General features: G+C 51.1%; 1 protein-coding gene across 1 annotated transcript; it reads right to left on the bottom strand.

The window, feature by feature from the left end:
- Positions 1–10,235: 10,235 nt before the first annotated feature.
- CD40 (CD40 molecule) lies at positions 10,236–22,535 on the bottom strand. Its single transcript, XM_081033632.1, has 9 exons — positions 22,413–22,535; positions 19,390–19,468; positions 18,946–19,071; positions 18,531–18,677; positions 18,067–18,160; positions 15,020–15,081; positions 13,569–13,655; positions 13,418–13,449; positions 10,236–12,894 (listed from the first exon to the last, which is right to left on the bottom strand). The coding sequence occupies exons 1-9, from the start codon at positions 22,461–22,463 to the stop codon at positions 12,727–12,729; spliced, it is 846 nt and encodes a 281-aa protein (XP_080889758.1). The 5' UTR covers positions 22,464–22,535; the 3' UTR covers positions 10,236–12,726.
- Between the last annotated feature and the right edge of the window lie 1,773 nt (positions 22,536–24,308).

The raw sequence follows: 24,308 nt of genomic DNA on the forward strand, positions 1-24,308 counted from the left end.
GAAGGCCTTTCTCAGAAGGTGACCCTCAAGCAAACAGGTAAAGGAAGCGAAGGTACCGAGCACCGAAAGATCAAGGGGGAGAAGATTCTGGGCAGAGAGAATAAAGTTTAATTGAGCTGAGTTTGACTGGAACAGAGAGGGCCAAGGGGGCCGTCAGATAAGAGATGAAGTGGGAGAAACAGAGAAAAAGTCCCCAGTCACACGGGCCTTCTAAGCCAGAGCGAAGGGCTTGGATTTGTTGTAAGCACAAAGTAATGCCCTTTGAGACTTTTAAACAGTGGCGTGACATAATCTGATCAATGTGTTTTAAAAGCCCCTCCAGCTGCCGTGTGGTGAATTGAGGGGTGCAAGATAGAAGCAGCCAGACTAGTGCAGAGGTGACTGCGACCTACAAGTGAGGGTGGATTCTGGCTCAGGACGGGGCAGGGAGCCATGGAGAGAAACGGCTATTTCAGCATATGTTTTACAGGTAAAGTTGACAAGTGTGGCTGATGGATGGGGTGGGTCAGTCAAGCAAGAGAGAAGAATCGGGGTCACTCCTCGATGTTTAACCATCTACTGAAACGGCAGACGAGAGGGGAGACCGAGGTGTGGGGCAACTCAGGCTCCATTTTGGACTTTTAGATACAGATAGCTGTTAGACATCCAAGTGGAAATGTCAAGAAGGCAGCTGGAAATTTCTCTGAGTCTGGAGAGATGCCCTGGAGAATCCCTGGTGGTGTTTAAGGCCATGGGACTGCATAGAATCCCAGACAAGAAAGACCCGAAGCAGAACCTGATGGTACAACCAGCTTTAGAGGGCGGGCGGCAGAGGGAAAACCCAAACAGGTGACTGGGCAGAAGCAGCCAGCAGAAAGAATGCAAACAAGAAAGCATGGAGTTGAGGAGGCAAGAGGAGGTGCTTGAGAAGAAGGATATGGCCGGAGAAATCTAATTGTAAACCGGTCAGCGTTGTTGAGTTCTAACGAGATGCCGTTGTGTGCTGATAGCTGCGTCTGAGCCTGAGCTCCCTTGGGCAACAGGTGTAAGAGACAAACCACCACCAACCTGAGATGTCCTCCTTGAAAGAGAACTGGAAAGTCCCCAAGGGACACCAGACTATGGCCCCCTAGGGTTATCTCCAACCTCCTGGATTCTCCTGGCACACTTGGAGAACCTCTTCTACGGTCAAAGGGGAGTCATCAAAGGCTGTGGATGGGGTAGGGGGATGACATGGTCAAGTTAACAGAGGTAGAGAATGGAGTGGAGGAGGAGAGACTAGGCAGGAACAGCAGGGAGAAGGGAGGAGCACCGACCCCACGGAGAGATGTGAGGTCTGGACTGAAGCAGGGAGACTGAGCCTAGAGACCTTCAGGAGGTCACCTGAATCCCCGCTCAACACCTCAAGTCTCAGAACCAGCACCTGCATTTCTATCTTGCTTTCGGTTTATCCCAAATTCTACCTCTTCCCTTCTCTGACCCTCCATAGTCCCCATCCAGTCCTTCTCTGCTGCACCTAACATACAATGTTAGAATTATTGAGAGCTTACTATGTGCCAGGTACCCTTCTAAGCACTTTACATATACTATCCATTCAATCCTCACACTGTTCCATTTTACAAATGAGAAAAGTGAGGCACAGAGAGGGCCAGCAAGTTGTCCAAGGTCGCACAGGGAGTAAACAATGGAGATGGGATTCAAACCCAGCGGCCTACTCAAGTCCAAGTGATGGAGAAAATGGAACCCAGCCTCCTACCAGGAAAGAAAGCCCCTTGTTGGTGAGCCACTCCTTACATACCTCCAGTGACATGCATTTCACCATCTCCCAGGTCAGTCTGCCTTGCAGGTCAGGGTGATTTGTAAATCCCTCTTTTTGTGTCCCTGACATCTGTCTCCCTGTTTCTTCTCCCCACAGGTGATGCAGCCGTGGGCCGGGGAGAGGCATGGTGGCATACAAGTTAAAGGGGGGCTCTAAAGTCAAGCCAACCTGGATTAGGAGCTGTGCAGCCTTGAGCAAGTCCCCTCACTACTCTAGGCATCTGTTTCCTAATTTGGGACCCTGGTTGATGACAGAACGTACCTCCATGTCGTGAGGATTGTTTGGCAAATGTTTGGCTCATTGCTAGACCCACAGAGCTCTGGATAGGTGGGACCTGCTAGGAGAAGGGTGATATCTGCCCTATCCAGGCTGTCCCCTCCTCTGGGAACCCTAACTCCTCGCCTCAAGGTCATCACTCCAGGTCCCCAACCCCAGACCCTGCTGCAGTTTGTTCCTGGCCCATCCCTGGGCTTCTCCCTCTACCTATCCTCCCTGCTGCCTGCCCCCTGCAGCTCAGGTGAGCCCAGCTGCGCCTGCTCCCTAAACAGGATGCCAGGAGCCCCCTACTGCCCACCCCCTTCCCATATCCCCCCCCCAGGGCCCCGGGAGGCTCCTCACTAATTCCTTTCCCTCAATCAGCCAGTGCTCTTGTGGCCTCTCAACTGATTGCCCCTTTGTTCCCTGCCAGGCTGGTGCCACCTCCAGGGCCCAGCTTGCCCCAGACTGCCTCCTGGGTGCCCTGCCCACCTGGCTCTATCCCTTAGGCTGTGTCTGGGCCTGCAGGCTTCTGAGGGGGCTGGGCAGGACTGGGGCATGTCAAACAAAACCACCAGGATTGTGATTGTGCATGTACACACACACACAACATGTACACACTGAAGAGAAATATCAGCACACAGGAGCAGAAAGCAAAGCACTTACGCACACATTCTTTTAAAGGACATTCACATTAACCAGGAAAATACACACAGACTTTTGGAGGCAAAAAGGCACAAATATAAAGCCCCCAGGGACACACATGCACACACTCTAGCAGGTGCTCTATCTAGTCCAGCCTGTTTCTGCTCCCTCCCCCTCACCTCACTTCCAGCCCCTCTCCGCCCCCCACACCCCCACTTCTAACCTCCATGGATGGGTTAGTTCATGCTCAAGGCCTTGGCCTGAGTGAGCACAGATAACAAGGCAAAACTCATTTCCAGAGTGAGTCGGCATCTGGCTGCCATCCCCACCCGGCTGCGGTGACCCTGGGGCTGCACGCACACATTCAGCCTGCAACATCAGTAAGTGTTGACGGTCTGGCTGTCTGGTCCTTATTGCCCAAAAGTCACCGTGCCCCTTCCTGGGAAGAGGAGGCCGCGGGGATCCCAGGGCAAGACCAGAGCTGACTGGGGAGGGCCTGTCTTGCCCAGTGATCCCAGCAGAGCCTTGACTTTCATCATTTCCCTGTGGCTCGGACTGGCCTTGCTCAGGGGACTGAATGATCTCATCCCAGCCAGCTGGCTGCATCCACTTCCAGCTCAGTGCTCGGGGTGGATGGGGGTCCCCTGGGAGCTGGCTGAGATGGGGAGTGGGGGAAGAAAGGCTCTGGCACTCTAGGCTAGCACTGGGTCCATCCACCAGCCCAAAGGCCACCAGTTAGGCAGTGTCTCTGGGAACACTGCTGCTCCAAAGGGAGGGAGAGGGGAATCCAGGGCTTCGGGGACCGGCTGCCCCAATCTCTTGCTCTGCTCCAAGACTGTGACCCAGCTGGAACACACCAGTCCTGCTATAGAAGATGGTAAAATACTGAACTACTTCCAAACATGTTGGTAAACAGGTGCTACCCGAGCTCTCCAAGGAGCCTCAGCACATTGGTCCCTTCCCTGGCTCTCTCCTCATTTCCAGAAATTAAAGAATTAACACCTGGCCCAGCAGGGGGCCTCCAAGGACCCTGTACCTCTGAGGGACCTTCTGATTGGTTCCTGGCCATGATTACAGGTTGGTAACTAAAGATGTGGAGCCTTACCCAGGACCATGGTCCTGACTCTGTTGCCCCCCACCCCCTCCCCCACCCCCAACCCAAACCCTCCCTTATCCTCCCCCTGGTCCAGCTGCCCTGCTCAGTTTTCCCTGCCCCTCTCTCTGACTCTAAGGTTTGGAAGCGTGAGTGACGCAAAAGCCAATCACAAGCTGGAAGGTCCTGCATCCAGCTCTTATTGGACAATGGCTTTTAAGGGAGAGTTGGGAGCAGAGATGATACACCCCACACCCCATACAACTGAAGACCTCAAGGGGAGGAAAGTCAGAGGAATCTCCTCTCTGGGTCTTAGCCAAGGGGCGGGGGCAATGGCCCTCCCACCTGAGCTCCATCTTCCTCTGCCACTCACACTCCTGTGGCCCCACCCCCACCAGTACCTCCATCATCTGTACCAATTTATTTCACGATAATTTCATTTCATCCTTGGCTTCAGAAAGATGGACTGGCCAGTGAGGTGATTGGGGAATCTATTGGGATCATAAATTCGCTGCCTCTCTTTGAAGCTCTCTTGAAGTCCCCACATTTAGAGAGGGTAGATGGAGGGGGGTGAATGTGACCATCGTCCATCTCTCCCTGTCACCTCCACTGGGGACTGGAGAGGGGGCAGCAGGAAAGCTTGGGAAAGGGAGAATTTCACAGCCCTAGAACTACTAGGGTTCTCTCTCCACCTTTGTCACAAACAAGGCTGTCTGTCACATGGCTGGCAGGAGGACCCATCCTCCATAGCCAGGAGGGGGGGTCATTGCCTGCTGAGTGGGCACTGGAACTGGCTGGGGGAAGTGAGGGTGGGGAGTAAGAAGCAGGGGCAGGTGCCCCCTCCTCCTTCCGCACGTTGGTCAGCAGGAGGCACTGTGGTGGGCAGGAGTGGGAAGCTTGTCCACAGTCGGCCCCCTTCAGGAAGGAGAGAACACACACACCCATCCAACAAGCACACACACACGCAGAATAGTGTAAGCACGCTTACACTAACACCTGCTCGAGAAGCGATTGCAAACGCAATAACAGAATCAAAGCAGCATAGGAGAAAGGAGCACCGAACTTTAGAATTCAGAAGAGCCAGAAACTGGACACTGGCTGTCCTGTTTCCTTGAGCCAATTAACCTTTCTGAGCCTCACTTTGTTCGGCTGCAAGATTAGCCAATATTTCCTCAAAGTGTTGTCAAGATCAAATGTGAGGTCATCTCTCACCTCTGACCTCCATGAACTGCCGGGAAAGGTACAGCTCAGAGCCACCCTGGGGCCACGTTCTTCCTTTCCTCTCCCCCCAGTATCCCTCCCCCACCCAAGTCACCTCCCTCATCCTGTTCCACACGGTCCCTCCTGCCCCCAACCTTCACACCCAGGATGTCGGGAAACCAGGTCACAGGTAAGACTACAACTTGGAGGTCATTTGGGAGGGTAAGATGAGAGGGCGGAAGTGAGTGGAGGCAGGGATGCCACAAACCATCTGAAGCAGGATCAGAGACTCAAATAAGGAACTGAGGTCTAAATCACTGATTTCCAGGCCTGGTTGAATGTTAGAACCACTGGGGAAGCTCTAAAAAAAATACTGGTGCCTGGACTGCTAACCATCACACCTCCACCCCATGGGTCTTATTTAGCTGGTCAGGGTGAGGCCTGGGTCATTCTAGGGCTTGGGAACTCGAGCTTTGCAGCTACATAGGAATGAACCCCAGCCTGGCTGTCTGATTTTGAATGAATGACTTTTCCTTTCTGAGCCTTGTTTTCATCATGTCAGACAAGGAGCATGCCAACCCATTGGGCTGCAGTGAGGACACTGGGCTCCGGCCATTAGCACAGGGTCTGGCCCTGGGGGTCCTCAGGAGTAGAGGGCATGCTCCTGGGGGCCAGCTGGGTCCCCTGGGCTCTAGGTGGACTGAGGTTCCTTGCAATCCACCCCCCCCCCGTCACATTCCCTCCAGGGCTGCTGTGCCCTCCTGCCTCACTCCATATTAAACATGAGCCTCCTGCCTTCCGCAGGCCACAAGCCCAACATGTCATTTGCGCAGCCCTCTCAGCCCCCAGCGTAGGATCCGGGGTGGGATCAGGCCTCCAATTAGATTCACAGAAAGATTCATTTCTCCTCCCAAGGCCAGCTTCCAGGATCAGACGGGGATGGATTGGCGACTCTGTTTCTGATTTTATCCAGTCGTCACTGCTGCCTAATTAGTATTCCAAGGAGAGCTGGCTCCACAGGCCCCAGGATTTGTTTGCCAGCCGGCCAGTTCCCTGTCTCCCCAGTTCAGAGTGAGTAATTCTGTCCCTCCCAGGCCCATTTAAGGGAGTGAATAATTAGTTACATTCAATTAGGCCTCTCGCTGCCACTGTGGCTCCTGACTGCCTCACTTGGGGGCACAGGCGCACTAATGAGATGGCACATGTCTGACACAGGGGAGCGGGTGTTAAACACCAACCACCCCCCACCCCTCCACAGGGGGCCAAGGGCTTGGAGGGAATGGGTTGGGCTAGAGACGAGAAACAAGGTATAATGCTGGGATGGAGGCAGGAAAGGAAGGGAGGGTGGAAAAGGCGGAGGAGAGAAAACGGGAGATGGGGGAGGACAGGTGGGGAGGAAGAGGCACTGGGGAAGCAGGAAGGGACTCGGGCAAAGGAGAAGAGACAAGCCACCTAAAAAGTCCATTAATATGAAGTCCTGACAGGAACCAGGCTCCAGCTGAACAATGGAATCCTATGCAGCAATTAAAAAGCACACTGTCCATCTATATCTATGGGTGTGGTGAGATGTCTGCTGTATACGCTAAGCCAAAAAGGCTGCTTGCAAAACAGTGTATGTAATAATAGCCCACGTTTAAAAAATATTCTTGGCCCAGAAACAAGTTTGGAAGGACCTGTAACTTGTTGTTGGCAGGGGTGGTGGGAGGCTTACAGGTGGTCTTATTTTCCCGTTTATTGCTTGGATGGGATATGCAATGCCAGGTCTGACTTTCGTAATTAGCCAAAACAATAACACTGGTTCAAAAGACAACAAGGGCGAGATGGAATTGCTGGGAGAAGGAAAAAGGAGTGGTTGGTCAGCGAGCAAGGAGGGGGGTGGGGAGATGGGCAGACACTGCAGAGGGTGGGAGTCCTGGAGAGAGGAAGAAGCCAGGAGCTAGCTGGCAGCCAAGACCAGGCGGGATGTGCCAGTCGGCAGGGAGAGAGGCAGAGAGCCCCAGGGAAAGAGGGAAATGGGGACAGAGGACCCTGCCCACTGTCCCCATCTGTCTGGGCAAAAACTGCAGACTGACCTTGCTGACCCCCTCCCAGAGTCAGCCCCCCAATAACAGAGCTGCATGTCCCAGGGGAGTCCCCCTCATGAGCTTTCCCCTTCCCCCAGACTCCAGGACCACAGCATGGCTTTTTTTCTTTTTTCCTTTTTACAAATTAAAACTGTATCTCCCCACCCCCGCAGGTAGGTTTGTAATTTTCTGCGCCAGAATCACTCTGGGGGAGAGAAATCCTTTGGGGCAGAGTGTTTAATAACTTCTGCTGCCCAAGGAATCTGCTTCAGGGCTCTAGAGGCTTAGGGGAGGATATGTGCATGCGTGCAGCACGTGTGGGGAGGGCCTGGGACCGCAGGGGAGGTGTCACAGAACGAAGAGGACAACTACACCCAGCTCAGCCCTGGTCCCAAGGCAATTCCCTCAATCCTCGAGCTTCAATGCCTTAGACCCCACTAACCAAGCTTGCACAGGGGGGAGCCTAGGCCCCCAGAGGCTCTCTCCAGCCTCCTGACTGGGTGTGAAGGAAAGAAACAGCTTGCCTATGCCACCATTGCCTATCTGGGCTCTGGACCCTTCCAGGGCCTCAGTTTTCCCATATATAAAACAAAACAGTTAGACACGATGATAGTCCCAGTGTCTTTTAATTCCAAGCCTCTGTGATATGCTTTCTTGGGTTGTCACTGAGTTTTTTAAGTTTTGGAATTTGTGGCATTTAAACATCGGGTGATTTCACATGGAAATCTGGGTTCCCAGCAATGTAAACCTCCTTCTTGCAGGGCAGCCATCGCAAGGAACTGATAAACTCTGCCCCCCAAAGATAGGCAGAGCCTCTCCAATTTGCCAGTCTCTGCCACCTTGGCTTGTCCTGAGCTGGCCTGCCTCACCCTTGAGCCCCTGTGAGTGTGGGAGTTTGCAACCCTGCCGGAGAGGTTATCTGCCCCTGCTCTGGCTTTCCCTCTACCCTGGGCAGTCACACTGTCTTTTAACATGTACCTGTTTCTCAACTCCCTGAATGGGTATAAACCACAAGCTTTTAGGTCAACCAAGTTAGGTCCAAATCCCAGCTCTCACTCCTCAGTCCTCAGCAAGTCATTTAACCTCTGCAACCCATCTGTAGAATGGGTGATATAAGACACTGTGCTTTGTGTAGGGTTGTCCTACCCACAGACAATGCAAGGAAAGTTCTAAGCGCTGAGCCTCGCATATAGTAAGCACTCGATCCGTGTGTCACTGTGCAAAACCCTAGCTCAGAATGAGGCCCCAGTAGGAGTGCAGCTGCTGCTGTTAAATGAAGGAAGCAGGGGAGAGGGAGACCTGGGGAACGGATGAAGTTGCAGAGTGGAGGTTGCAGGAGGCTCTGGCCCACGGCCCACGGGCGGCGGAGGGAGGAAAGGCCTCACCTCCAAAGGAAGGACTCGGCGAGAGAGTAGGCAAAAGCCAGCCACCGGGGTCTTCGGACGTTACCTTGGCGCCACCCTCTGGCTGATATGTGCCCCACTCCCACCCCTCCACCCACAGGCAGGAGAGGACCCTACAGTGGGTTGATCCTCTTCACTTATTTGTAGAATTGGCAGGAGCCTTAGAACCTCTAGGGTCCCAGCCCTTCATCAAACACCTGAGTGTGTGGGGCGGGGGGGTGGCAAGCCCTGAACCAGAGAGAAACGTTCCCAAGGTCACACAGAAAGTCCCTGGCTGAGCTCCACTTAGAAGTCAGAACTTGCTACAGCTGCCATGAAGGGCAACCCCATTCCTTTGTCAGGGATGCAGAGATACACAGCAGGGGCCCTTATTCATGGGGGACACGTTCCCAGACCCCCAGTGGGTGCCTGAAACCACAGATAGCACTGAACCTTATATATACAATGCTTTTTCCTATTCAGATAGATCTATGATAAGTTTAAGTTATAAATTAGGCACAGAGAAGATTAACAACAATCACTAATAAACTAGAACAATTATAAAATTATACTGTCATAAAAGTGGTGTGAACATGGCCTCCCTCTCTCTCTCTCTCTCTCTCTCTCTCTCTCTCTCCCTCTCCCTCTCTCTCTCTCTGTCTCTCGACCTGACAACTGAGATGGCTACTAAGTGACTCACGGGCTGGGAGCGTCTCACAGCATGGATACTCTGGACAAAGGCATGATTCACGTCCTGGGTGGGATGGAGCCACGCAACTCAAGATTTCATCACGCTACTCAGAACAGCATGCAATTTAAAACTTATGAATTGTTTATTTCTGGAATTTCACTGTGGGGACAGAGCCCCAGAGAGCAGTTTCCAGGCTCTCGGCCTCACATAAAAAGGTGCTGGCTTGGGTAGTACATGGCCATCAACTGTGATTGGAAGGCCATCAGCTGTGGCTAGTTGGCCGTCAGCTGTAACCAATGAGCCATTGGCCACTAATATAACTGCTGCGGCTGCGCTGGGGAGTCGAGTCGAGGAGAGTCGGTCGGTTGGCAGAAAAGTGGATAGCAGGTCGTACGTCGTGTGAATCCAGCCTCCAGTGAGACTATAGTGATCTGACTCCCATACCTATGGCTCCGTGGGTGTTCCTTTTTAGCTGAGAGCCCTGGTTGAGCCCAGAAAGTCTGGCTGTGTCAAGAAAGACTGGTGGTACCTTGTAATTGAATGGGAGCAGCCATTTGATGTAGCAGAGCTTCTACTGGTGTGGGCCCGCCCTTCCGTGGTCTCTCATTCAGGACTCTCAGGACGTCCCATAGATGTGAGGCCCAGTCATGCATCATGGGAGGGTGTTTTGACACCCGGAGACCTTGCTTCAAAAGGCCATTATAGCGTTCAATCATGCCAGCTGCTTGTGGGTTATACGGAGTATGAAACAACCTTTCCACATGAGGCTGAGAGCCTGGAAACTGCTCTCTGGGGCTCTGACCCCACATTCACTTTTTTTTTTTTTTTTAAGGAGGGCACAGCTCCCAGTGGCCCATGTGGGGATCGAACCGGCACCCCTGGTGCTACCAGAACCACGTTCTAACCAACTGAGCTAACCAGCCACCCTTGGAATTTTACATTTAATATTTTGAGACCGCAGGTGACCACAAGTAACTGAAACTGTGGAAAGTGAAACTGCAAATAAGGTGGGGGGGGAACTACTGTACAAAAATATACTTTCTAATGTATGAGCTCTGCTAGCTCATAGGGGAAACGTCTCCCAGAAGCAGACTCTGTGACAAAGAAGGAATGCAGGTTGTTTATTTGGGAGTAGAACTCCAGACGCACCAGTGGGGGAGGGGGGTGAAAAAGTGAGACACGGGAGGGAAGGAACCCCAACACAGTGGGGCAGCTGAGAATCTCTCTCTCTAGGGAACCTAGGAGAAAGTATAGACCATACTTCATACTTGTCGCTTCCCAGGGCAAGAAGGCTGGGTCATTTACCCTCCAACTTCCATTCCCAGTGGGTTGAGAGTATTCCTGGGCATGAAGTCCCCTTAACTCCCCAGGTACATCTACCTGCCGCACACCGGCACCAAGCATGTTTCCAAGACCAGAGACAGCCCCAAGGCAAGTGATCCCAAGCGCTAGCAAAAGGAAACAACTGCTTATCTAGAAATCTGAATGCCAAGGGCAATCAATCTCAAAGCATCACCTGGGAAACGGGTTAGAAATGCAAAGCCCTGAGCTCCTTCCCAGACCTACTCCATCAGAAGCACTGGAGGTGGGGCCCAGCGACCTGTCTTATAACAAGTCTTCGGTGGTTCTAATACGTGGTCAAGACTGAGACCCTCTGACCCAGGAGAAGACACAGGAGGTATCAACAGCAGCTGCTGCAGGTATTGTCTCCATTTTCCAGATGAGGAAACAGACACTGAGCGATGAAAGTGACCCGCCCAAGGTCACACAGATGATAGGTGGCAGAGGTGGTGGGTCTTTGGTCTCTTTCCACCATACTGCCATGTACAGGAGTAACACTAGCATTTGGACTCTAGGTAGGGGAAGAAGGGGAGGTCCCAGAGCTCCCCTCCCCCCATCCCACCCCACTACCACTTTGCTCCACTTTCTAAAGCAAATGTCTCCACCTGGCGCTTCTAGATGGTTTTCAAAGCTCTTCTGGGAAGACTGCCAAGCCAGGTGCCCCTTGGCTCCCAGCTGCCCTCACAGCCTCCACCAGGGACAAGCCCTTTCTACCCATACTCTCCAGGTAGTGGGACACATTGGGGAAATCCAAAGCAGCTGCTTTCAGGGGGAACAGTTGAGATCCCCGGGATAAACCAGCCTGGTCTCCTCCACACCACGAATCTTAATCTTCAGGCCAGAGATTTACACAGCTCTTCCTTCTCCTCCTTGTCCTACAACCTTCCTCCCCTCCCCTTCCTTCCTCTCCCTTCCCCTCTGCTCCCACTCCATCTGCCGCTCCTCCTGGCTAGGCTCCCCCTCAGTTGGCACAGCAGGAAAAGAGAACAGGACGGTTTATTTTTATCCTAAGATACTGCTGGGGGGAAAGGGGTGCCATCTGACCGAGAAGCAGCAGCTCCTGTAGCAGGTGGGAGGTCAGAAGGAGATGGGAGACCCAAGATCTCCCCAGGAAGGAGCTACAGATTTGGGTTCCAGCAAGCAGGCAGGTCTGGGACAAGCAGCGCAGGACCAGGAGTGGGGAGCTCTGAGTGGCACCACCACGAACGGTTGTGTTATGTGACCATAGGCAAGTCACTTCACCTCTCGGGACCTCTGTTTCCACCTCTGTGAAAGAGGGAGGGATGTGAGCCCTGCCTGCCCCAAGTCTGTTTTTGTAAACATGCATGAAATGGGGAGAGCCCTTTGCAAGCACGGTGCCTACTGTGAGCACACAAGGAAACTGAGAGGCAGCCGCCTGGGGACATTCTTATCCTCAGAAAGTACCCTAATTTTGTGAGTCTCACAGCAGGATAAGCAGCCCCTGCCACCCAGCATGTCCACCCCCGTTTTTCTTTTTACATGTTTGATGACTTTTTAATTATATAAGCATAACGTGCATTCACTCTCCTTTTGGGGAAAAACAATGACGCATTATGGGAAAGTCAAGTCTTCCTTTTACCAACCCTCCCCCAGCGCCTATTTCCCCAACCCAGACTTGAAAACGCTCTGAGCTGTGCTTCCAGACCCTTGTTATATCTTATACACAATATATATTATTTTATACATATATAAAGATGATAGATCACATTGTTTGGGGGTATGTGCTTTAAAAAAAAAAATGTTTTCTATGCCCATTATTCTGCAACCTGCTTTTTTTTCCATGACAGTGTTTTTGAGATCCTGTTGCATAAATATATTACAATTTTATTTAGCCAGTCCTCTGTTGACAGACAGTTAAGTGGCTTCCAGTTGTTCACTATCACAAACAACGCTGCCGTGGATATTCGTGCAGCTGCCCTCCTGGGTTCATAGAAACCGCCATGACCCATCTCTGGGCACTGAATGAACCTCTGGGTTGGAGGGTTTGAAGGTATTACTGTAGGCCCCCAAAAAACTTTTACCTCCATCTTTTAAAAGCAAGTTGGGAGATTGAATGGGCTCCAGGCTGGAGTGGGAGACTCCCCAGAGGTGAACTGTTTCTGAGCCACAGGGGTGCAGGCAAAGGGGGTCTGTGCAGAGTGCCAGCCCCTCCCCCTCACGTGTCAGCAGCAGCTCCAGGCGCCGCGGCCACACGTGCACATTTGTCCATGCTGCCACGCTTCTGGGCACGCACAGCCTCACTGTCTCTCCTGCACTGAGATGCGGCTTTCTTTGCCATCTTCCTGCGTGACCGGCTGGCACCCGTGTAAGGTCTCTTGCACCGGAGCAGTGGAGTGGGGGCCCGAAAAATCGTCCATATAGATTGTCTCTACAGGATCCTGCCGTTCGTCTTTAAATTGGAAGCCCTGGGGAGCCAGAGGCATGAGGTTACCCAGCAACATTTCCAAGGAGCCCTTCCCTCCTCTGATGGGGATCCCCCTACAATCCCCTTCCGCTTTCCCAAACTGGCCAAGGCTGATTCCATGGGTGCCTCCTGCCCCCTGCTGGCCACACCGAGGGAGTCAAGAAGCTTCCAGTGGGTTCAAGGTGCGGACCTGCCAGGTGGCCCACGGCCCCTGCTCCAAGGCCCCAAAGTGCTTCCTCACATATCGAATGTCAGGAAAGAAGCAAATGACATCACTGACTTTGCATTGGTGCTGGGGCAGCTCTGTGAGGTGAGCTCTGAGGGTGGCATGGCTGGCGCCGAGGGAGGCAGCGGGAGGCGCCCTAGAGCACAGGGGTGGGGTGGGAGGAGCCTGTTCTGCTGCCACCCTCCTGGCTGCAGGGGCACACCCACCCCGAATCCGTTTTACTGCCATAGAGGCAACAATGAATCAACCTTCTTTCCAGTTTGCCAAAACTCTGAGCCGGTTCCCAGGGGTGACCTACCTTATTATTGTCTGGCTCCTTGGCCACCTTTCCTAGAGAGAGGGGAAAAAATGGGGGAGGAGGTGGTGAGGCCAGATCAGGAAACAGGTAGCCAGTTCTACTTTACTTTCTCCTCCCTCCCACACCCTCACCTCCCCACCTGGGGACTCACGGATACATGTAGACATCAACAGGACAGAAAATAGGATCCCCATAATGATGGGGATCACCACCAAGGCTCTCATCCGATACTGGAAACCTGGAGAAATCGAGATTTCATTAGTGGCTCCCCACCCGAAGCTGCTGCGCTTTGTCAGACTCAAACCCTTCCAGGTCTGAGCTCACCTACATCAGAGGTTTCAAACAGGTGGCCCTGGTAAAATGTGGCCAGCAGACGTCTTTAGGAAGACCGGCACATTTTTAAATCTTTTTGAAACACTTGAAAATCAGATTACATATTTAAAATCTAGATATCTGGTTTCTCTTAGAAATTGGGAAGATCTGCTGCCACTCGGCCAGCAGCCCCGCTTAGCACCCATCGGCCAGAACTGAGTGATGGTACCTATCTCCACTCCTCACCACCCTCCCCATCCTTCCCTACTCTACACCCAATGCTGACGTCCAACATCATGTATGTCTGCACTGTTGCCTTTGTTTTGGAAAAATAGAGGGGAAATTAAAGTGTTCCCTGTACCTAAGTCTCTATTCCAAAAGGGAAAATGAAAGAAAGGCCAAGAGGAAGGGCAGGGACGAGAGTAAGGCATACGCTTCAAGACAAAATGTAAGGGGACTCCAAAAAACTCAGTAATCAAGATAAGTAATATTTTCATATCATGTTTTGAAAAATCAAGTCAGCAAACGATAGCTAACAGGCTGACTGCCTAGTTTTTAAATAAAGTTTTATTGAAACCAGGGCCAGGCTTAGGCTGAGGCAAGTGAGTCAGGGTTACACAGATGTAGGGTTGGATCATGTCTTCGGTTAAAATTGTGATGTTTTGTTCACTATGGATTGTTTTTTGCATTAACTTTGTTTTAAATATTGCATCAAAATGTTATTCATCTTGATTACTGCATTTTTCTGGCGTGCCTTTAAATATTGTACCCAAGACAAGTGCCTAGCTCACCTCACTCCAGTCCCAGCCCTGCCAAGAGGACAATGAATGTTATGCAAAAGGAAAGAGAGTGTATATGTCACTCATTATCATGACCTGCCCAGTCCCTGTAGTTATTTGAGACTATGATCTGTGCTGTAGGCCAACTTCCTTGTTCTAAAATCAAAACTGAGGCCCTGAGAGGAAATAGTGTCACAACATGCTGGTACCCGAGGTGCAGGGTGGTGGCAAAGCATTGATGGAACACTTCTAAAGTGCAAGAGGCCATGCCAGGCACTTGCACCAACCCCCTCAGGGAAGTACTGTTATCATCCCCTTTTGCAGATGAAGAAACAGGTTTGGAGAGGGAAGGGGACTTGCCCAGGCTCCACAGATAAGAGCTGACATGCCAAAACTCCAAACTGCCTCTGCCTCTCACTTCACCTCTCACCCAGCGTTTCTGTGTGCCTCAGTCTCCCTCTAGTTCCCGACCTTCCTAGCCTGCTGCCAGGGCCCGTTCTCCATGACTCACCGCAGAGAGCGTCAGTCTTGTTAGTCCCTGCCCGTAGCTCCACCAGGCCTTTGGTCTCACAGCTGTGTACAAACACATGTGCAGAGAGAGACAGACAGAGACAGATTAAGTTTCCCCAACCATAAGATTTCCAACCACAGAGGGAGACCATCAACAACCAACAAGTCCAGGTTCACTGAGCACGTATTACATGCAGCGTCTTGTGCTGGTTATGATACAAGCTCTGTTCTTATGGAACTCATGAGTACAGAGAAAAGATTATCACACACCTTGAAGGAGTAATAAGACAACAGTCTCTACCGAATGCCATGAGTTGTGATAAAGGCTAACGTGAAGTAGGAATTGTTCAGAGAAGAGGAGACACAATCCACAGTGGCTGGAATGGACAGATGATGCATTCAGTGTATGGCAGGGCTTCTCCGCCTCGGCCCCATGGACATTTTGGGCCACAGAACTCTGTTGTGGGAGCCGTCTCGTGCATTGTAGGACGTTTAGCAGCATCCCAAAGCTCCACGCACTAGATGCCGGTGGCACCGTCGTCCCCACCCCCCCATCATGACAACCAAAATGTTTCCAGATGTCATCAAATGTCCTGGGGACAAAACTGCTCAGTTGAGAACTTCTGGTTTAAGGATCATCCAGAAAGATTTCCCAGGGGAAGTCAGGTCTGAGTGGGGACGGGAGGGATGTAAAATTTAGAGCCGCTGTACCTCCTCTGCAGAACAATGTGATACAGAGATTAGGTGGGTGACGTACTAGATGGCATTAGGGAACTATGGAAAATCTGGCCTTTAGAACAAGATCACTGATGATCACCCATAAAGGTTTTAACTGGATTCAGCAGGTGAGTTGCATCAGTGTTCAACCAGACGACTTAAGCAGTGAGAAGACTCAGATGTACCGAGAGCTTACAGAACGAGAGAGGACAGAAAAGCGGCCAGCCAGGAGGCCATTGCAGGAGTCTAGATATAAGATGAAGATCTGGTCCCAGGTGGTCCCAGGAGAAATGGTGAGGAACGGTCAGAGAAAGACATCACAAACAAAAAATCACCTACAGTGGAGGAAAGAGAGAGAAGCTTCAAAGAAAACATGTACCTCAGAAGAGTTAACACAAGAAGAGAGCTTGAGTTCACAAAACACCTTTACGTGTCTTCCTGAAGCCTTGTGAGATGAAGGTCATTCCCAGTTTTCCAATGAGGACACCAAGGCTCAGCGAAAGGAGGGTCACAGGCTTGCACAGAGCCACACCCTTTCTAAGCTGCAGGGAAGCTGGAACCCAGTGCTCTGATTCTACTTCACCAATGTGCCTCCACTCACCAGCCAACGTCTACAGTGTTTCCCTAAAAATAAGACCTGGCTGGACCATCAACTCGAGTGCATCTTTGGGAGCAAAAATTAATATAAGACCCGGTATTATATTATATTGTATTGTATTATATTATATTGTATTGTATTGTATTATATTATATTATATTATATTATATTATATTATATTATATTATACCTGGTCTTATGTTAAAATAAGACTGGGTCTTATATTAATGTTTGCTCCAAAAGGCGCATTAGAGCTGATGGTCTAACTAAGTCTTCTTTTCAGGGAAACATGGTATCAGTAAAAATGTACTGAGCACCTACTATGTTCTAGGCATAAGGAATGCATCAGTGGAAGGAGAAAAAAAGAAAAGCCAAGACTGCATTTAAAGAGTTTGCAATCTATTAGAAAAAGGCCGACAGTCAACAGATAATAAAGTATATATGGGATATGCTACAATTTGTGTGGACGACATGTGTTTGCACGTATGCACGTGTGCGTGTGTGTGTGTGCATGCACACACATGCAGGCACGCATAGAATCTATGGCAGGACATACAAGACACAGTGGCTGCCTCCAGGGAGGAGAACTGTGTGGCTGAGGGACAGGGGTGAAAGGGAGACTTATCACTATTGGCCCTTTTGTGCCTTCTATCCAATGTGCCTGTCTTACTCATTTTTTTAATTAAATGGAAACAGTTCATGGGGTGTGTGGTTAAGGGTATTCCAGGTAGGAGAGGTGAAGGCAAGAGAATGAGCAGTGTGTTGAGGGGGCCGCAAGGAGCGTGACATGTATAAGAAGAGGTCAGGAAATGGAGCTGGAAGGTCGGAGACCACGCAAGAGTCCGGGTTTTGTTCTAAAGGCCCAGAGAGCCGTGGGACATGTTAAGCAGGAAGTTCCTGTGGCCGAAAATGGACTGCAGAAAGCTCATTTTGGTAAGCGGATGGAGAACCAGCTGACGGGGAGAGACCAGAGGTGGGGAGGCTGGTGAGGAGATGAAGGCATTCTCCACACCACGGTGATGAGGCCCAAACTAAGGGACGACACCGGAGATGGCAGAAGGCGGAATCCCCCAAAAAACTAGACGGCTGGATAGACAGGACCTGGTGACTGATTTGGCGTTGCAGGTTGGGGGGGAACCATGGGACGAGTGCCCTGAGGCATAGTGGTAGCTTTCACAGAGGGGGAGGGGAGAGGGTGGGTGCGTCCCTTCGGTGCCTTTGCGTCACCTGTATGGAGGGGTGCCCTCAGCAATTGGATATGACAGTCTGGGACCCAGGAGACAAATCTAGACAGGAGATGTTGATTGGGAACCACCCAACAGAGATGGTAGTTGAAGCCATGGAGATGGATGAGAGGGCCCAGGGGAGGTAGACAAAGTCATTGGAACGTAGAGCAGAACAAAAGCCTAGAAAACCAGTTAGGGAGGAGGAAGGAGGGGCAGAGGAGGGTAGAAGGAAAGTAGAAGAGGTGTCACGGTGCCCCCCGCCCCCACCCCAAGAAGGGAGAGTTTCACGAAGATGGAGAGATCAACAGTATATATTACTACCAAGAGACCAGACAAGAAAATGCTGAAAAGTTCCCATTTGGTCAGCCATGAGGTTGCTCTAGATGTTTTACAAGTGTGAGTGTGTGTGGACACGGGGAACATGGGCAGAAGGGCAGGTGGTAGGATAGAACGGAAGTAGATTCCATGCCCCTTGGGGCAAGAAACACAAGGGATGAGTCCTTGTACCTTGTCCAAGGGTGACACTTTTCAAAAGCAGATGACACATTGGAGAAGAAGCCGACATGGCAGGGTTCGCAGATGGTATCCGAAACCCCTGTACCTGAGAGGAAGGAGGAAGCATTAAGCATCAGAGTAGACCCCCCTCTCTGGCTCTCAGGGGAACTGAAGGACAGGCAAGACAGGAAGCTCTTCCTGCCTGAAGCACTCTTCCGCCAGCCAGCATATAGCCTGCCCCAGTGGCTGCAGCCATGAGGAAGACTTTCCCCACTGCCCTCCCAAGGCAGATACCCATCGCAGGAGGCAGAACAAAGAAAAAGGTCCCATTTCCTGCTCACCCTAGCGGACATACTAATGTAGGTTCGAGTCCCCATTCCCTCCACCTCTAGGGCTGGGTGTCCATTGCTCCACCCTTCGCCTTGGGCCCTTGGCTCCTCTCTCCTCTAGAGCGGATTCTCAGACAGGCCACTTACCAATCTGCTTAACCCCAAAGCCAGGGGGACACAGGTTATGCAGCGTGCAGCTTTCACAGGCATCACTGGTACAGTGTCGACCTTCCTCACAGGTGCAAGTCGTGTCTGTTTTCGAGGTGCCCTCCCTCTGGACCCGGAGCCCGAGGTCTGTGCAGAAACAGGCAGGAAGCATGGGAACCCCTTGATGGCCATGCTTAGGGCCCACTCCTCACACTTTCTGCTCTTTTTTTCTTAGACCCTCTTCCAAGTAGGAATGGCAATCAAATTATTTAACAGCCAGTGCAACCTAGACTCTGACCAATCAAAACAGACACTGGCTATTTAATAATAAAATAAACAGAATGACTATCTTCTCAAGAATGATCTGGAATATCAGCCCCCCTCCCAAGTACCCCTTCCCCAGGGGCCCACTCACTGGGGTCGCAGTATTTGTGCTGGTGACAGTGACTGTCTCTGTTCTCGGTGTCTAGGAATTCGCCTTTCCCACAAGGAACACATTCTGTGTTGGTAATCTCTGTGCAGTCATTCACCAATTTCTCTCCTGGAAAACATCAGGAAATGAGGCAGCTCCAACCAACTTAATGAGTCAGACACTTATGGGAAAATGATCAGGCTGGGCTTTAGGGCAAGGAATTCAAAGAGGACAGTCTCAGACCCTTCCAGCCTGCATCGTCTGGTGGGGGACACGGAAGAGATAGGAACCCTAAGTCCTGGGTAGGTAGAGAGGAAACCCACAACCTCGTGTCACCAAGGCAGGGATGGGAAATCCCAGAGGTCATTTAAGACTCGAGTTTACAGTTGACACAAGGGGTCTGCAACTGCCAATAAACAAAGAGGGACTAGAAGGTTGGCATCTCACCTGGTGGGCACAAATTACAGCACTGACTGTTTATTGGGTATTGATTTTCTTTGCATTCAGTGGGTGGTTCTGGGTGGACCTAAAAACAGAATTGGGCAATTTGAAGGGATCTTGAAATCTCTGCTGTAGCCTCCTTGGCAGGAAGGCGAAAATCAGCCAGAACACAGGTTAAAACTAAAATGGAAGTCCAAAGCAGAAAAATGGAGCCTGCCTATTACTTGGTACGTTTGTTTTTAACTAAACTGCCAACTGATGTAATTGTAAAAGCACCCAGAGAATCATTATGGTATTTTACTAAGTGATTGTGCTGGAACCGCACAATAGTCTCTGAACTAAACAGATCTTTCTTTTGGCTGGACTCCTGAGTCTTTCCTCTTTGCAAAGATCCAAAAGCATATGAGGACCCCAGTCTCTCCCCTGGCGTCCTGAGGCTGGCTGACTTCAGCTGGTCCTAGTCCTGATTGGGGCTGTATTTAGCATCTGGCCTCTTCCTTCTATTGTTTTGCTCCCCACCCCTTCCCCTCTCCAAGCCTCGTCATGTTTTCTCCCTTCAACCTCTCCCCCATGAAGTGCCAGAAAACTGTGAAGCTGGAAAGATAAAATCCATCTCTTTCACTTTACAAATGGTGAGACTAACGACCAGGGAGGCTGGGTCACTTGCCCAGGGTCCCACAGTGATAGAATCCAAATGAGTACTCAGGTCTCAGTCCTCCCTCTCTCCATCAACTTGGGTCTTACCTGCATTTTTATACTATATCCAGGTTCGAATCATGCTGTTAATTATTTTTCATTAAATTAAAAACATTTATTTTCAATGTAAACCTTATGTCATTGCCATGAGAGGAGAACCAGTCTCACTTCTCATAAATAAAAGGTAACCCTAAAAATAAATTTAACAGAAACAAAACAATGTTATTGAACCCCAGCTTGTTGGTTTGCTTGCCGACAGCCCTCCACCCCAGCCCTGCTCTTGATTTTTGTTTAAAAAAGAGGATTAGCAAGCACTTGAAATGTATTAAGTATACTGTAACTCCAGAGACTTCTTCCTTGAAAAAAACATGAGCAGGATTTTAAACAGAACTCTAAAGTGAATTTATGTTTAGTTCTGTATGCACGTACTCCCTACAATCACCCCACACTTTGGGAACAGCCAGTGAAAAGAGCAGAGGTTTGAGAGACAAACAGCTTAAGGCTCCAATCTGGACTTTGTAACACTAGTTATTTTGCTTCTATTAGTCTCAGTTTCCACATCTGCAAAATGGGAGTAATCTGCCCCACAGATTAGGTTGTGAAGATGAGAAAGAACATATGTATATGGCCTGGCAGTGTCTAGAACATAGGTGCTCATTAAATAGCAGTTTTAATTGTCATACATATGTGAATATCTACTTGGATGCCTAGCACCCTGGCTAACTGGCTGGCTGTCCAGGATCCTGCCTAATCGGTGGCTCTTATTCAGCCATTACTTACAGAAGTGCATCTTACCCCAAATGGGGAAGGACGTAGAAAAAGCTGCACGTCCACCGTCACACCACAACATAAATCCTGTGAACGTTTCTCCCTGCAACACTGTGGACCTTCCCACCATTCCCAGAGCAGTGAAAGTCCTTTATGTCATTTCAAACACAAGAGAAATACAGCTTCTCCTCTGAAAGTCAGTCAATCCCCTGCTCCCACTCCCTAACTCGTCCTTTGGGCACAAAGGAGCTCAAGACCAAGGCTTGGACACTCCCACCACCAGAGAGGCAGCCTCAGGAGTCAGGCCGATGTGTATTTATACCCAGGTTCCACCTAGCTATGAGAATTTTGGAAAGATATTTCTTCTCTCTGAGTCTCAGTTTGCTTATCTGTATAATGGGGGGTTGAAAGAAATCAAGAACAAGAAAGCATGGAAAGCATTGTGTTCAGAGCCTGACACACAGGAAGCTGCTATTATTGTCACAGCCCAGTCTCTACCTAGAGCCAACATTGGGAGTTCTTGAGAAGCCCAAACCAGCCTTCACCTTATCTCTCCCTGGCTCTCCTTCCACTCCCTCCCTCTTTCTCCTCTCTCCAGCTCCACCCTCCTCCTACCTCCTTCCTCTCTAGGAGCCATTGCTTAGAGTGAAAATGAAAGTTCTGGGACCAAAGTAGCTTCCCCACAGACTCTTCCCTGGCTGCCAAGTCTCTTATTCCATGGGTCATTCCTGCTCAAACTTCATGTCAGAAACTAAAGTCCCTGAACGTAGGGGGAGGCCAGAGGGGTTGGGATGAGAGGGTAAGGTACTTGGGGGATTCCCAGCCTCCAAAATGAGGAACTACAAAAATATATTTAAACAAAAAGTGAGGTAAATGTGGCCTTCTGAAAATCCCGGAGATGTGCTTGATTGGGCATATCTGAGCTCTTCTGGTGCCTGGAGAAACCCTTTCTTGAGTCCCATGAACTGTTCATCTCCCCCAAAGATCCCTTATGTCATCTTAAATTCCAGAGGCAGAGACACAGCCTTGAGTATTCCTCCTATGTCAGACCACCCCTTGTTCCCACAAGCTGCCCTGGAAGAAGGCAGCCCCAGCTGGCAAGGAGATGATAACCATTCTCCAGTCTGGCATCTGTCCACGTGCCAAAAGCACAGGAAACCGCCCAGACCACCTCTTCCCTTGGCGGGTCTTTCTTTCCATTCCTAAAACGCCTCCCCTTCTCTGCGTAGCAAATCCAGAGGCCAGCCTTTTGACCAGATGAAGGTTTGAGGCCCTCCAAACCCCAACTCCATTCACGCTGTCTTGGCATGTTTCCTGCAGTGCCCCCACTACACGACCTCTGTGGGCTACCTGGGACCCCAACCTGGGAGCAGAGAGAAGCAGCCCATCTCATTCAGCCAGTACCCGGGGTAACTTACCCAGCTCCCTCCCACCCACCCTTCTGTACCCCATCCCCCCCAAAAAAGAATCAGCTAGGAAAGTCCCTTCCCTGAAGTATTGCTTCTTCCCATTCCCCTCTCAAATCCCAAACTCGCCCGTCGGGTGGGAGCAGACACTCAACTCACGGCGGTCAACAAGCAGCCCCAGAGGAGACACCGCAGAGGCAGACGAAGCATGGCTAGGCGAGGACGCACCGGCGGGAGGCACCGCGCCGCGCGGGGCTTCTAGTAACCTCCGGCCGCAGTCCTGGGCCTCGCCCAGGAAAGGGGCGTGGTCTGCGGGGACCAATCGCGGCCAGCCTCGCAGGGGAGGGCGGAGTTCCGGGTGACTCCGCTCAGGGATTTCCCCAGGCCATTCCCATAAGGCTAATTCCCCAGGAGCTTAGGGACGCGCTGGGGAGTGGGGAGTCCCAGGGACAGCCCTTCCTCCCTAACTTCTGGGACTACAAAGAGCAAGCTGAAAAGGGGAAGGAGCCAGGCCGCTTCCAGGGTGGCGAAGGAAGGGAACAGAGATCCCCCCCGAGGGCTGGGGAGACGCCACAGGGACCCCCACTGCTCTCGCCCGCCGCCTCCGGGAATCCCGGCAGAACCGAAAGCGTCCCCACCGCGGATGGAGAGGCCTGAGGAAGTTCCCCCATCCCTGAAAACGGGAAGGCCACAGCTGGGTTGTGGGGAGGGGTGCTGAGGAGGCGTTTCAAGGAAAAGAGTTTGCCGATTTAGAGTTTCGGTCTCTTTCAAAGGAAATTCCCTGTGTGAGCGCAGCGTCCCACCCTCCCCATTTATCCATCCATCCAGGCATCCATGCTCCCCGCACCAGATTCCGTGACATCCCAGTTCCCAGCTGTCTCCAGGCACTTTGTGGGATCTTAGGAACTCTTGAGAACCTTAGGAGACTCGCACCCTCTTCTGCAGAAACACACACACCTTTGTGCCTACGCTTCCCCGGTTCCTGCCCGTCACGCCATTCTTGAACCAGGGTCAACACTGCACTGCAGTTCGCAGCAAACATCTGGGTTCTGGTCTAGGCTCTGGCTTTGATGAGCAGAGTTCCCTTGAGCACAGCTTTTTCCTCAATGAAACTTAGGAACTTGAACTAGATAGTGGTTGGGGTGATGAGCCTCCAAGCTCTGAATTTCTGGGCCCTGCCATAAGGCCAGGCTGTGCAGATCAGGGACGATGGGAGACAGAAAGGCTGCTAACCCTATCCTCTTGGCTTCTGCTGCAAACAGCACAGTGGATTCTACCTCTGGAATCCATGCCCTCTTTTCCATCACCTCTGCCACTACCTTAATTCAGAGGCTCATCGTCTTTCACCTGGGCTGTCCCAACAGCTTCACTCACTCAATAAATAATTGTCGAGCCCCTACTATGTGCCAGGCAACTCTCTCTCTCTCTCTCTCTCTCTCTCTCTCTCTCTCTCTCTCTCTCTCCCCATACTACTACAGTTCTCTTTGTGAACTCCAGATCTGATCTGATGGGGCACTTGACTGCTTAAAAACCTCTTTGGGCTCCCCTATGCCCTCAGGATAGTCCAGACTCCTTCTCCTGGCACAGCAAGCCCTTCTCCAACCTCTGTCCCCACCTCTGTCCCCACACTCACTCCCTGTCTTGTCCTCCATGCACACTGGCTTCACTCATGCTCACCTTCTCCCAATTTTCCAAACACGCAATTGTTTTTTTCTTACTATTTTTCTTACTGTGTCTTGCTGTTTCTTCCTTCCCTTCTCCTTCCTGGAACCAGTTTAAATTTCGCCTCCTCTTAAGTCTCCTCTTAACTCCCTGAGACAGAGGGAGTTACTCCGCCCCACCTTCCTCCCTCTCCATGTTCCCACGGCGTTATCTGCTGGACTAAACTCCATCAGTCTGGCCCCATCTGCTTGGGAGCTACTCAAGGGAAGGACTAATCTATCCCAGTCATGGACACACAATAGAATCCCAATACACAATTGCTGAATGAAGAAATAAGTAAGTGAGTGGGTTCAGTTAAGTTCTCATTCGAAGCACAGCCTCCAATAGGAAGGA

Source organism: Rhinolophus hipposideros (assembly GCF_964194185.1).
Source record: "Rhinolophus hipposideros genome assembly, chromosome: 22".
Lineage (NCBI taxonomy): Eukaryota > Metazoa > Chordata > Mammalia > Chiroptera > Rhinolophidae > Rhinolophus > Rhinolophus hipposideros.